The 14153-nt window shown below is 39.8% G+C and overlaps 1 protein-coding gene across 2 annotated transcripts in view; it reads right to left on the bottom strand.

Moving 5' to 3' along the window:
* The window catches only part of RAB3GAP2 (RAB3 GTPase activating non-catalytic protein subunit 2), a 105579-nt gene that overhangs the window by 7519 nt on the left and 83907 nt on the right, over positions 1-14153 (bottom strand). The window contains exons 23-31 of one of the 2 annotated variants that reach the window (XM_005905559.2): positions 13533-13693; positions 12278-12506; positions 10752-10925; positions 10546-10652; positions 8003-8069; positions 5217-5287; positions 2693-2728; positions 1167-1241; positions 650-868 (exon numbers count right to left, since the gene is read on the bottom strand). In XM_005905559.2, the coding sequence (XP_005905621.1) occupies positions 650-868; positions 1167-1241; positions 2693-2728; positions 5217-5287; positions 8003-8069; positions 10546-10652; positions 10752-10925; positions 12278-12506; positions 13533-13693 (1139 nt within the window). The remainder of the gene's footprint in view (positions 1-649; positions 869-1166; positions 1242-2692; positions 2729-5216; positions 5288-8002; positions 8070-10545; positions 10653-10751; positions 10926-12277; positions 12507-13532; positions 13694-14153) is intronic. The other variant, XM_070385501.1, reaches the window with a different exon arrangement.

The raw sequence follows: 14153 nt of genomic DNA, 5'->3' as shown, positions 1-14153 counted from the left end.
AATCTTAGTTTGGGAAGGAAGGTCTGGCAGCAGGGACTATGGAGGGAAGCTGGAGACTGCTGGACCAGCCTAGGGGAGACGATGAGGCCTGAGCCTGGGCCACAGTGATGGAGAAGGATGGGCAAGAGGGGATGCAAGGAAGAACCGACGATGAGCTCACGGTGGCTCTGGGACCTAGATGTTTCCCAGGCTACTAGTTTCTGCCACATCACAGATGGTGACATCACTCACCAACTGACCAAGCCAGTGAACTTGGGGGAACAGCAAGTGTAGGTCAAAGGTGGGTAGGGGCGGGGATAGATATTTCAGGAAGGAGGTATGTGTGCAGCCCACCACACAGGCCGATAGAGGCATTCAGGAGAAACACATGCCCCAAATCCTGGGGACAGGTCAGGCCTGAACACACACAAGAGGGAGAAAAAGAACTTATTGAAGATGAATGATGGGTGGAGACGGCTGAGAGGGCCGAACCCCGGGACACCCATATTTCAGGTAAATCAGAACAGGGAGCCTGACAAAGAATAGAGGACCAAGACCCCCACAGCAAATAATCCTATACAAGACACAAAAGACCAAGTGATTTCTCTCTGATAAGACAGTTCTGCTAGACCCTCAGCTCCAAGAGGATCCCAAGTGCTCTCCGAATTACCTTACTGTCAAAAAGAGAGAGCGGCTTCACGGTCTTGAGAGAGAACCTCATGACAGCGTAGAGGACGGCGCCCAGGACAGAATGGTGCACCACCAGCGGGTAGTGGATGTGCTTCTGATCCAGGGCCAGCTCCACGATGGAGACCGGGCCTTCCACAGTCAGCCAGGCGTCCTCCGTGTCCAAGACGGGCACCTGCATTTCATCCCGGCTGACGTCTGCCTGGGTGTTTTGAGAAGGGAGAGCTATGTTCAGAATCGGAGAAATGACAGTTTGCCAATATCTTAATGAGCTTCTTACCAGCAGCAAAGTAGAAACCCGTATTTTTCCCCATCCCTCAAGTTGTAATTAAAAAAAAAATACTAATAAGATACGTCACTATTTTTTAGGCTTACGTCAAAACTTCGAAGAGAATAAACAAAAAACAAGCTCTTTTTATATAGTTCTTTCTGAAGTCCAATGAGTTTCAAAATACTTGATATCTTAGAGACAGTTCAGCATAAAAACACCACCCTTCTACCTCCATTAAAGTCTGAAGAAGATCCCAGCAGCAGCCGAGGAAGGAAGTCACTGCTGTGTCGCTCATCCCCACATCCTGTTTGTAAGAAGGGGCATCATTAGCTCCAGCAGGAAAACTGGTAGGTTGTAATCAGAAGAATAAATAGAACATATGCATCTAGTTAACTGCCTTTCCCCACTGAACAGACAGGTAAGAACTGAAAGTCAAGGCACTCGCACATTTTAATCTCTCTGTGTAGAGTCAGCAGATTTTAAAATCTGGCTTTTAAAAAACATGGTTCTGCTCTCAATTTTTAAAAACTGAGTATCTTTCTGTATTGGAAAGAGGCGGTGTTGTCAGTCAGCCACAGATGGCTTGCGTCTGGCTTGCTTAGGCATCTGCTGGCCAAACAATCATGGTGTGTGTGTGCAAGAGTACACAAGACAGGCCAACCTGGAAAGTTCCAGGACAATAGCCTGATCTGGTTTCAGAGCATCTTTCAGGAACTGAACCCTCTGAACTAAAGTAAGATCCCCTAGCTGGTGAAGTAAACACCAGACTGAGGCTGTGGGCAATGGATCTTTCCTGAAGGGGCCTGTCCAAGGGGCCACTGTGCTCACATGAGGTCTTCTTAAAACCAACAGCCACAAATCCCTGACATCCCTAAGTAATTCATCCTTAAGGAATACAGCATGTGTGTATGTGTGTATTTACACACATATTAACAGTAGTCACAGAGCCACACTCAAGAGCATACAGACAAATTCTTCAACGATGGAGATTTTTCAGGACTAAGGGCCTATATAAAGGCTGGATTCCTGTGTCCTAGTATTTCTTAAAATATCTGTAATAATATTTCAAAGTTTTGAGCAACACTAGCTGGAAAATCCTATGGATGGAGGAGCCTGGTAGGCTGCAGTCCATGGGGTCGCTAAGAGTCGGATACGACTGAGCGACTTCCCTTTTCACTTTTCACTATCATGACCGGAGGAGGAAATGGCAACCCACTCCAGTGTTCTTGCCTGGAGAATCCCAGGGACGGTGGAGCCTGGTCTATGGGGTCGCACAGAGTCCGACATGACTGAAGCGACTTAGCAGCAGCAGCATTACTAATCACTGACCTCAAATATAAACCCCTGTATCCATGGGTAGAAACATCATTTAAGACTGTTTGTACAACAGCTATTACATAAAGGTAGATAAAGTTCACTACTCATATGAATCCACTTCAATTATAAATTTCTAATTTGAAAGACAGCAAAAATATGCAATTTTTTTTTTGTGGACCTCCTGTCCACAGTCCAAAGTTGAAGACATCTTGGCAAACTTAGTTTAAACATACTATTTGATGATGTGGAAAGGTAAATTAAAATTGACCATAGGTCATAACCAGTTTGCTTATTAATACAGTGTTCTCTTTCCATTTTTCTTATCTCTCACTACATCATCAAAATGGTAAAAGGCAAAGTTCACCCCCACAGTTAATAAGGTACTATATAAAGTGCAGAATTAACAACTATTCATCTAGTTAAGGAAGATTCACTTACCCTTCGGCATAATCTATCCTTTGGTGCTTTTCCAACCTAAGACAAGAGGACACAAAATGCTGCATTTAATTAGTAATTTAAATCAAAAGGCATTAAACTATGGTACAGAAAGTAAAAAGTAACCAAATTTTAAAAATATACATGCAGCTATAAGTAAATGCAGTACTAGTGTCATCAATTAAATGCTGGTTGTACTAATTTGTAGCATAAAACAATTAATTTTGTGGTGGAACTTAAAAAAATATATATTATGAAAATACATTACACGGGGCTCACAAATCATTCTTTTCAAAAATACTTATTTTTGAACTATTAAATAAGAAAACCCCCAAAGATCAGGTTCCCAATTTCCATAATCAAACTGTGTTGCCTTAAAACCTATTTAGAACCAAACTGAAGGTTACGAATAAGGAGCAGCTAAAAATTCCGCTTGTTCATAATGATACACAGTACTTTTAAAAGGTCAGAAGGAATAACCATCTATAGCAGACAGAAGCTATATTACTGGCTCAGAAAAATCAGCTGATGTTCTTATTCCATAAGTAATTCCTAAGATCCTACTGTACACTTTATACAGGGTAGTAAGTGGAAGATAAAGTTCTGCCCTTCAAGAATATTACGTGACAAGAAAATTCACAGGAAACAGAAAATGAAAGGACAAAGGCCTCTTCACCTCATCACCTCTCACTGTGATTACTTCAACGGCCTTCAAAACAACCACGTTCAGCCCACCCCAATTGCAACATACTTCATCCTGCTGCCCGAATCATCTTTTAAGATGCAAATCTGATCATATCATTCTTCTGCTTAAAACTGCTCCAAGTCTCCAAGATAAAAATAACAGCTACCGTTCAGTGTGCCCTCCCCGACTGTGCCAGGCCCTCTGCTAAACAGCTGACATATACTAGAAAACCCCAGATCCATAGCCCACAGAGGAGGTTCTCCATGGTCCACTTCCTGCTCCTGTCTCTAGCCTGACCTTCAACCAATCAAAGCTACTTGCAGCTCTCCGAATCTGACACGCTGTCTCCCATCTCCAGGGCTTTTTGTGGAAACATTTTATTCTCACCCTTCTTTTTACTGATTCATACGTATATTCACCCTCCAAAATCAGCCCAGAAGCCTCCCCTTGTCACTCACGTTCCTCTTCTGAGTTCTAAAAGCACCCTATTGCCTGTTTACCATCTTTCCGATGGTGGGTTGAGGGCGGGCTGTGACTTTATTCTCTGCAACCACAGAACCTGGCACTGTCCTTGGCACAGAAGAGATACTCATAATAAATATCTATTGAATGAATGATTATAAACTCTCTGCTTCCTGGTTTAGGGCTGCTAAACCCAACTCAAGTTGTGAGGGTGAGATGGGACAGTTGGGGTAGAATGCTCAACATCTGCACAGCTTAACACATGGAAAAGGCTTTGCATTATGTCTCTCAAGACGGTGGTCAGAGTTGTGAAACAGAGCAACAGTACACAGGCCAAAAGGAGTGAGTTTCAAGAAATAAGCAGGTAAATGGGCAAGGAAGATGAGCACACAGGGAAGAACAGTTAGATTTAACTAAAAAAAAAAAAGTTACCAGTGATGTCAAAGTATTTTCTACAGAAGTTGTGGCCTATAGTGGGTCTGAGCCGTAGTGCTCTTTATGGTTTAGGAATGTCTGTCACTGTACATTTAATAGCATATGCTGTCATTATGGTGGTAGCTCTCCCAACATGCACTTAGCTGCTGCTGGAGTAACCGACGTTCTCCACTGGCCTGCGAGGTGCGCTGCCGCTCAGCTTGAGGCCCAGAGGCAACGCCAGCAGCTTCTGCTCCCACTGGCTGAGTTACAGGCTTACCTTTTATATCTGTTCCCAAATCTACCTATGCTGGTTGTACATATTGTAAGTCTGTAATTTAATTAAATAACTAATAAAATATGAATGAGGAAAACAAGGGAGTTCTTTACATGAATACTGTGCAGACTGCTTTAAAAAGATTTATGGAAGACAGTAGCTCACTCCAAGGTCTACTGGATTAGATATAGAGAAACAACTATAAAGAGTAGGGGACAAATTACAAAAATCCTAAGATTTTATACTCAGATGGCATCATTGTTTTAAAGAGACAGGATTTAGAAATTACAGGCAATATATCATGGGTGAGGTTAATGTAGAAAAACTTCAGTAAAACTGCAATCAACCCTATTTAGAGAAAATATCTTGGCCCTACATCCCATGATCAATGAGAAATTGCGTGTTTATATGTTTTAATTTAAAATGCAAATCCTTGCTTGAATTCACCACTGGTCCTAATCACCTGGGTTAAGAGGCTTTTACAGGATATTGCTCTCTTTCAAGGATTTGGGCTCTTCAAGTCACCAAAATGCCAGGACAACTGAGCATAAATAAAATGCAGTTATCAAATTAAAAAAATAGTCTAACAAGGCCTAATGTAAATAATCTTTCTTATATCAGCCAATTATTAACGGAGCCAAATAAACAAGAAGTCATTATAGGAAACTTCAAATTTAAAATGACCTTACCTTATCCATCAAGTACGTAGCAGCAGAAAACCTTTTGACTAAGAATGTGTTCCACATCATCAGCGCAATGCCTGGATAGCAAGTGAAGTAAAGAAGAAAAATGCTTATATGTCTCCTCTCTCACCATACACAGCAAACTGTTTTCTTCATTAAGTTTATAAAACTACCTGTGTTATTTAGATATTACTTCTTATATCTTATATAATATTTATAAAATTAATAAAAACTTTATCATCTATAAAAATCAGAACTGGGCTGTGTGAGAGGCTATCCAAATGGCCAATAAGCATAAGAAAAGATGGCGTCACTAGTTATAAGAGAAACAGAGATTAGAACTACACAGAGACATCATTACATGACCAACAGAAAGGCTAAAATTTTTTAATATGACAACACCAAGTGTGGATGAGGATGTGGAAACAGTGGGGCTGCTCACACACTGCTGGTGGGATCACCACCTGGAAAAACCCCTTGGAAAACTGCTTGGCCCATATCTACCTAAGCTATGTATGCCTACCGTGTGACCCAGCAAGTCCTCTGCAGAAACAATCACAAAAATATGTACAAGAGAGTCAACAGCCAAACACTGGAAACAACCCTAAAGGATTTTTCTTATATGTAACCACTAAATAAAGCAATATACAAAAAAAGTATTAAAAAGCAAAACAAAATACAAAAAAAAAATATTTAAAAAGAACTCAACCAAACAAAAAATCTGGGCTTTACATGTCCATAAACAATAAACTGTGGCACTGATACTAGAATTTCTGCAATAGCTGTCAGTTAGGCAGCATAAACATGACATTTCACATATTGCCTTATTACCCACAAAGCTGCTTCTGTAACTAGGAGTGAGGTTATGCAGAAGCCAGGAAACTTACTCAATGTACAAATTGGGTAAAGTGTGTTTTTCTTTTTTAATTGAAGTAAAGTTAATTTATAATGCTGTGTTAGTTTCAAGTGTACAACAGTGATTCAGATATATATACACACACACATACACATCTATGTGTATATACACAAACACACAACCCATTCATATTTATATATATATATATATTCTTTTCCCTTACAGGATATTTCAAAATATTGAGTATAGTTCCTTGCGCTATACAGGAAGTCCTTGTTGGTTATCTATTTTGTATGTAGTAGTGTGGTAGTGTGTTAATTCCAAACTCCGAATTTATTCCTCCCGTGACAAACTGGGTAAAATTCTAACTTGAATACCAGCCTGTGATCAATGGTAACTTAATTTTATCAGTAAGGATAAATCCTCTAGAGACCTTATTTTCCAAATGAGCCACTTTAAATCCTTTTTCCACCCTTGGAAGAAAGTTAAGAGTAAAGAGATGAATATACAAAATAAATTATAAGTTCTTATCAAGTAAAACAAGAATTTTAGAATTTCTGCAATTTGACCCCATATCACCTGCAAGAAGATGTTACAGAAGAAGAAATAAACAGCTTCTCTACAATGTATCACAGAGACAAAAAGGTGATTATCTCCCCTTATCTGGACCCAAATCCAGTTTCACCACTTAGTATCTTACTAACTTCCTATCTTAGTATCTCACTAGTTCATTACTGAGTTCCTTGATTAATTCTTACAGGGAAACTCTTCTATTAAATGCAGCCAGCAATCTGGTGACCATTTTTCTACAATAATTTGTAACATTTTTTTCAAGAAGACAACAGCAATCCCCGTGGTAAAGAAGCCAATGGAGAATGCTCATGTTCATTAAAAGAAGCACAAGATGGGAGGGATAGATTTGGAGACTGGGATTTGGCAGACACAAACTACTACATATAAAATAGGTGAACAACAAGGTCCTACTGCACAGCATAGGGAACTATATTTAATATCCTATAACAAACCATAGTGGAAAAGAATATGAAAAAGAACATATATATACATGTGTATGTGTGTGTATAACTGAATCACTTTGCTGCAGACCAGAAACTAACAGTATGGTAAATCAACTCTACTTCAATAAAACATTTTTTGAAAAGACAATATTGATGCATTTATTTTGTAAACAAATGAAATAAACTTAGATAATCAATAAATAAAAGAAAAAGAAGCAGCACAAAGTAATTTCTAGGATACAGTATTATTAGGCTTTGGCTACCCTAACTTTTTCATCAGGACTTACAGTTCTGAGCAGCCCATTCCTCGTTCCTTATCTACCCGTGAACTAGAGGGGGAATTAATAATTCATGCATAATATTCTCCTCACTACAGCTAGCAACAGTCATCAGCTCGGGAAACTGATGGGTGGGGAGAGATGGTGATAATTACCACCAGCCCCCATCTCCTTTCTGGACAGCATTTTTCAAGCAATTAAAACAGCTGGTACTGTGTATGCAGCCACACACAGTAACGTGTTAGGTGGTAGGACCTACTTTATTTTTATCAAATAAAAATATACCAGGATGTGAATTTAAAGAGATTTGGCTCTGTGAGGAAGGGGATGGGATAGTTAGGGAGTTTGGGATGGACATGTACACACTGCTATATTTAAAATGGATAACCAACAAGGACCTACTGTATAGCACAGGGAATTCTGCTCAATGCTATGTGGCAGTCTGGATGGGAGAGGAATTTGGAGGAGAAGGGATACATGTATATGTATGGCTGAGTCCCTTCCTGGTTCACCTAAAACCATCACAACACTGTTTGTTACCTGGCTATACCCCAATACAAAATAAAAAACATTATTAAAAAAAAAAGAGAGATTTGGCTCTTTTGAAAGAAACAGTTACATTTTAAACACCTATTTACTTACCATTCTGAATATGGGCATTAAGAATATGCTTCAAGTGTTCTATTGACCTAACAAAAAAACGTGCTTCCTTGCATAGAGGAAGCAAGAAGAGAGAAAGAAGAGGTATTATTCAATAGTTGCTTCAAATATAAATGGAGACTTCTTACATACATTTCTACATAAACCCAAGAATGTTACAAGAACATGGAATTATTATATAAGAAGAAATTCTGCATAAGATAATGTTAATGGTCTCCCTTACAGTATCTATTTAACAACTGATTCCCGGACATCTGGATTCAAAATTTACTGTGGTCTGTACATCACAGCAATGCTCTCTCCAATAAATAGTTGAATTTCACACAAATGTAAAAACAGTAGGTTTATTTTCTTTGTAAATATCATTAATTAATTCTTCAACAACTACTTATTGAGCAACTACTATGCACCAGGCTGCTAAAGGCAGCAGACATACTGTAATGAACAAAACAGACCCAAATCCTTGCCCTCACTGAGGTTACATTCTAGTGACAGAACTAGATAAGTACGGTAAGTAAATTATAGAGGATGTTTATAAAGGATGTTAGTGCTAAGTGCCAAGGAGAAAATATTAAAGCAGTGAAGGGAAATAGGAAATATAAGAGGGAATGCTGAACATTCAACTCTTTTTAATCAAGGCAGTTTAAAATTGTGGCCTGTACATTATTAAACATAGCAACTTTGCTAATGTGTGTCAAAAGTTCCCCAAAGGTAACTTCAATTGTTTTGAACCTAGTAAAGCTGTGTGTGTAAAATGATGAAACTGGGATAGGGGTTGTTGGATGGGGCAAGGAGATAAATATTTAACAGGAAAAAAACAAACAAGAAAAATGACTATTGATTTTAAATGTAAATAATTATAATAAATGACAACGGCAACACAAATCAAAATGTCAGGCACCATGTGTGTATTTTCTTTAAGCTGCTACAACTCTTCGAGATGCTACTGTTATGGTCCTCATCTACTTAAGGAGAAAATTGAGAACAAAAGGCTCAGAAACATTCCCAAAGGTCACACAGCCAGGAGCCATAGGGCTGAACAGTGTCTATTATGTAAACTGCCTTTGGTTTAGAAATGACCTCTGTAGGACAAAGATTTTTAACTTAAATATCGTTTTCTTAAACCTGAATCTGGAACTAATTCACTCAGATTTTAGAAAGTATAGTGCCTTTGTTCTAGTCCTAAGGTTCTTATATGGGACAAAGAGTTCTTATAAGGTTCTTATAATGGGACAAAAGTGTCCCATTTAAGGAAGAGACTAAACTTGCTCCCGTTTAGGCTGTGGGGAGGTCAACTGAAGAGTGATGGGAGGGGCATTTTTTGGTCAAAGTTTAATTGATCAAAGAACATTACTTTGTTTAAAGCACTTATTTTTAAAATGTCTTTCTTTAAAATGAAAGTGATTACATGTTCAAGACAACATTGTTTTATTTAGAGCAAGGAAAAATATCATTATCATTAGTATGCATGCTTATGTGTTGAGCTGCTTCAGTCACGTTTCTGTGACTTCACGGACTGTAGCCCACCAGGCTCCTCTGTCCATGGGATTATCTAGGCAAGAATACTGGAGTAGGGTGCCAGGATCTCCTCGAGGGGATCTTCCCCACCAAGAGATCGAATGCATCTCTTATGTCTCCTGCCTTGGCAGGCGCGTTCTTTACCACTAGCGCCACCTGGGAAGCTCCTATCATTAGTATTTTAGTGTGAATTACTTAATCAGTGAGATTTTTCTTCAATGCAACCTGATACAAGGATGATAAAGGAAAGAATTTTGATTGAGGTTAATTTACCAAAGAACTAAGGAGGCCTATGCTCTGACAACTGTACAGCCAAGAGAAATATACAGCAGGCATTTTCGCATCTTATTTTATCCAGGTGTCAATCCTGAACAGTGGCGCCATCATTAAAAAAGGGTGGGAGGAGAAAAACCAGATTCAAGAGATTCAGTGACTGGCCCAAACCCAGACACCTGTGTGGAGCCCTCAAGTCCAGGCCTCCTGTCTCCAGGCCTGGACGGCCTCATGCTGCTTCCAGATTGAGAATGTCTGGGAGGGAAGACTGCTGGAAGGGGCAGAAAGTGATGCCCAAGCAGACAATCAGGCTGGCATCAGGATCTTTACTCTGGATTTGATCATGAGGACTACAGTGTGAAGAACTGTGTACAGGTTGATGCTATCTTATGTAGAAATTCCAAAGGAAATAAAAGATGCTCATGGCAACTTATGAATAATAGGACAGAACACACTGGTGTTGAACACAGAGAAATCTACTAGGCTTGAATCCTGGCCTGACCACTGTAAGCAGTGTTCTTACAATCTGGGCAAGGAACCTGACTTCTCTGAGGCTGTTTTCTCTTCTCTAGAGTGGGAACAATGATGACACCCACACTTCATAGGTTTACCGTGAGGATTATATATGAAAAAGGCCTTGTATAGCTCCTAGCATGGAGACATTTCAAAGGGGAAAAAGTCAAGTGCTATAAGCAAAGGGAACAGCCCCATGGAAGAGGTAACAAGAGTCATACCTCCGGGTCTTTATTCCACTGCACGACGTACTCCCAGCAGCAGTGTGCGTGCAGCACATCCAGCTCGAGGCTGCAAGGGAACTGCTTGTAGGCCAAGTGCAGCAGGTCTGAAAGTTAGAGACAGCAATGTATTACTCCTGCCTGAGGGAGAGCGCCAGCTGCCTTCTTCACGCTGGATTTCCTGTTTACCTATGTTTATGTCTTACCTGGAATGGCTCCCAAGTCCATCTCCACCTCTGACACCTCAAATAAACCTCGGTTAATACCTTCTCTGGGTTCATCTGGGTTTTCTGCATCTCTTCCTTTATTAGCCAGTTTTAGCACTTCAGGGCTGAAGTCCTGTTTAAATATCCACTTGGCTACACTGTCTGCAATGCCACCTACAGTTTGGAGATAAGAAAGAAAATGAACACTGGCAGCATTTGCCAAAAGGAGCCCACAGAGTGCAGGATCTCAATGTCTTCACAAAGACCTAAGTGCCACATTGGGTTAAGCCTGAAGTGACCCCAAAGCCATGAGATTTATAGCAGTGTCACCACGTACCACTCACCATGTGAAGGCGAGTGGGATACTGGATCTCTAAGGGCATCTTTACACTCTTGTAACATATTAGCTAAATATTAATGTCTATACACAATACCTTCAATGTCCACAAATTCAAACTGCATTTTACCAGGCACAGATGAAGGCATGAATACATATTTAAAATGCTTTCATTTAAACACAAGTGAAAGCAAACTCATTAGCATGCTACTTGTGTCAAGGCTTCTTAGGGCAAAATACTATTTTTAATAGTCAAGAACTTGCCTCTCGAATATTTGAGGGCAAAATTTAGCCATAGTTAATTAATGGCATGATGCTGTACCATGTTTCAGTCACCAACGTAGTCCAGAAAGTTATAAATCATAAAAAGCATTCACGATGAAGAGTCCTGCCTACTACCTAAAATAAATACAAGCTTCTGTAATGTATTAAAACTTTTCCTCTCAGTATTTCTTCCGTAAACCTTTTTAACAACAAGAATACAAAATCATGATTATCAGCAGAAATAAATGAGACCAGTGTGCCAGGTGATCTAATTTCTTATGCTTGGCTTCTAAATCATTTGATAATTCCATTCCAGGATCAAGTCCTGATCCTATTGCTCAAGTTAATATTAAAATGGTGTTCCTACAGTTTCACCAGGTGGCAGAACAGAGGATAGTTTGAGTTTACAATTTGGAAATCTTCACAAATCTTATACAGAATGAAAAGACAAGTTAACTAAATTAAAACCATAAATGCCATATTAAATCCAGAAATAGTCATTCTAGTATCAAACGTCTGACAGAGATGCTGGTAATAAGGAGAGAAGTATGTCATTATAAACCCAATATTTTAAGATATTTGTGGTCCTACAAGATGTTTAAGCACAGGAATCCAATGACTTTGGAATAGTAGAAAGTGATGCATTGAAAATGAGGTATAAAGTTCCACAGATATTAGGAGGAAGAAGAGAAAATCCGCAGTTAGTAGGTCATGAGAGGCTTCCTGGAGGAGGCAGCATTTGAGATGGGCCTTGGAAGTTGATAAGAGGTAGGTGGTGGGTTATTTATTTACTTTTAAAATCTGAGTATATTTTTCTTTCAGTCATTTCTATTTAAAACAAAACAAAACAAAACAAAGCCCCAGAAAGCTCATACCATAAAAATATAGATATATGGCTACAAATGCACAAATAACTTCAGGTTACCTTTTCCTCCTTCTAACAGCTTTTTCACAGAAAGCTTCGGGAGCGGCTCAGCCTGCAGTGAAGACACTTTGGAGGTCCGGGTGTTCGTTTTGCTGTGAAGCAGAGTCTGAAGCAGGAGACAGTCCTCCAGCTGTTTCAGGAGGAGTTTCCAGTATTCCGTGTCAAGAGAAAGGGCCTCCCAGGAATCGGTGAGGGCTTCCGAGTCAGTTCCTGAAACTGTTTGGGAAAACTAATAGAAAACACCCAGTTGATACTCTGGCTAAGAGTCTGGATCAACATTAACTTGAACGAACTTTTAACATGAAAGCCAACTGATCATCAGGATACATCACAAAGCGATATACAGATGCTGGCACACAAACATTACTACTTGGCTGGATGGAACATGAGGGTGAGGAGTAGACTGGAGACTTAGGGGCAATGCTGATGGAGTTCAGACATTTATGAAGAGACCTGTAGTGAGGCCCATGATTCAACCGACATGCACTGCAAAGGTTTCAGGCCCATCCCTGCAAGTTCCCAAATACTGACAGTTCTTCAGAATGTACAAGCCAACATAAAAAATGTATCTTAAATTTCTCTCTCTCCATTATTAGAAACACCATAAACCAGTCATAATGAATTTAGCCCCAAACTACTGAGACTGACAATGTTGAGTGAATCTCTACAGACCTATTTAAGTATCCTATCCAATTCAATGCAACATCCCCCTAGAAAAAAATTTTTGATTCACCACGAGATACGAGAGGCATTAGTCTTGTCTTAATAAATTTTAGTTTTCAAGAGATGGGGAAAAGCCACAAAGTAAAAGGTCTACTGGAAGCTATCATCTGAGTCACTCAACACTACATGCCAAAACCACCCTTGTTTCTAAAAGAGGGATATAAATGCAATTGTAGAAACTAAGAGCTGAAAGAAATCTGAGAAATAATGCTGTCTAACCCTGAGCCTTTTGAATGAGGACCTGCCTTCTAAAGGTGCTCACCACAGATCACCAGCTGTGAACACTAGGTCTCTGCCCTGACTCCAGTGCTTCTCCCCTTATGCTATGTGGAGACTAGGTTCAAGGATGCATGTCATCTGAATAAACAACTAAAGAACCACTCATCTCCAAGAGACAGACAAGATCCTGCTGGACACATATCTCAAATCCTAGATGTTCCACACACTGACGACAATGCAGCCCAGAAAGGGAAAGCAGTCGGGAGCCTGCTGGAGGGGAGCCCCCCTAGAGCCGCCCCCCCTGCCCACTCACTTTCTTCTCGGTCAAGCTGTTGGATATCTGGGCAGCGACAGCATGCCCAACGTGCGCAGACAGCAGTGCAGCCCCGTTGTTCTCGGACTGAATACAGACCGTGCGCATCTGCTGCCACCAAGGGGACACTGACTGGGAATCCCAGGTCTCTTCGATGGCCACTACAGGCAAATGGCAAAAAAAGAAACTCTTAGCTTGGCAAATTTTCCTTTTTAACCTTTGATGTTAAATATAATGTTAAAACCAAGTTTCCCATTGATGTATGTGTGTATTTTTGAATGAACTGGAAAAAGAAGTCTTTATTTTATTCAGAACACTTACATTCCATGCTCTTAGGCATCTTGCTCTGAATCGATTGTAAATCTGTTTGGAATACTTTCATCACTGATGAAAACTACTACTGAATGTTTTAATACAACAGATTATTGTTCTCATCATGCCAAAAATAGTAAGAAAAATATTACCTTCAACCACAGACCACTCAATTCACCTCACTGAACTCAGAAAACACACTGTTCGCTATCATTTTTGATGTTGATGCAAAATGTAAATTAAATTTTCATAAAGCACACTTTGAATGTATTAAGAGTTTTCTATGACTACATAAAGGATTCTCTCTAG

This window comes from Bos mutus, chromosome 16 (assembly GCF_027580195.1).
Source record: "Bos mutus isolate GX-2022 chromosome 16, NWIPB_WYAK_1.1, whole genome shotgun sequence".
Lineage (NCBI taxonomy): Eukaryota > Metazoa > Chordata > Mammalia > Artiodactyla > Bovidae > Bos > Bos mutus.
The sequence above is the reverse complement of the archived record's forward strand: the minus strand, read 5'-3'. Positions and strand labels throughout refer to the sequence as shown.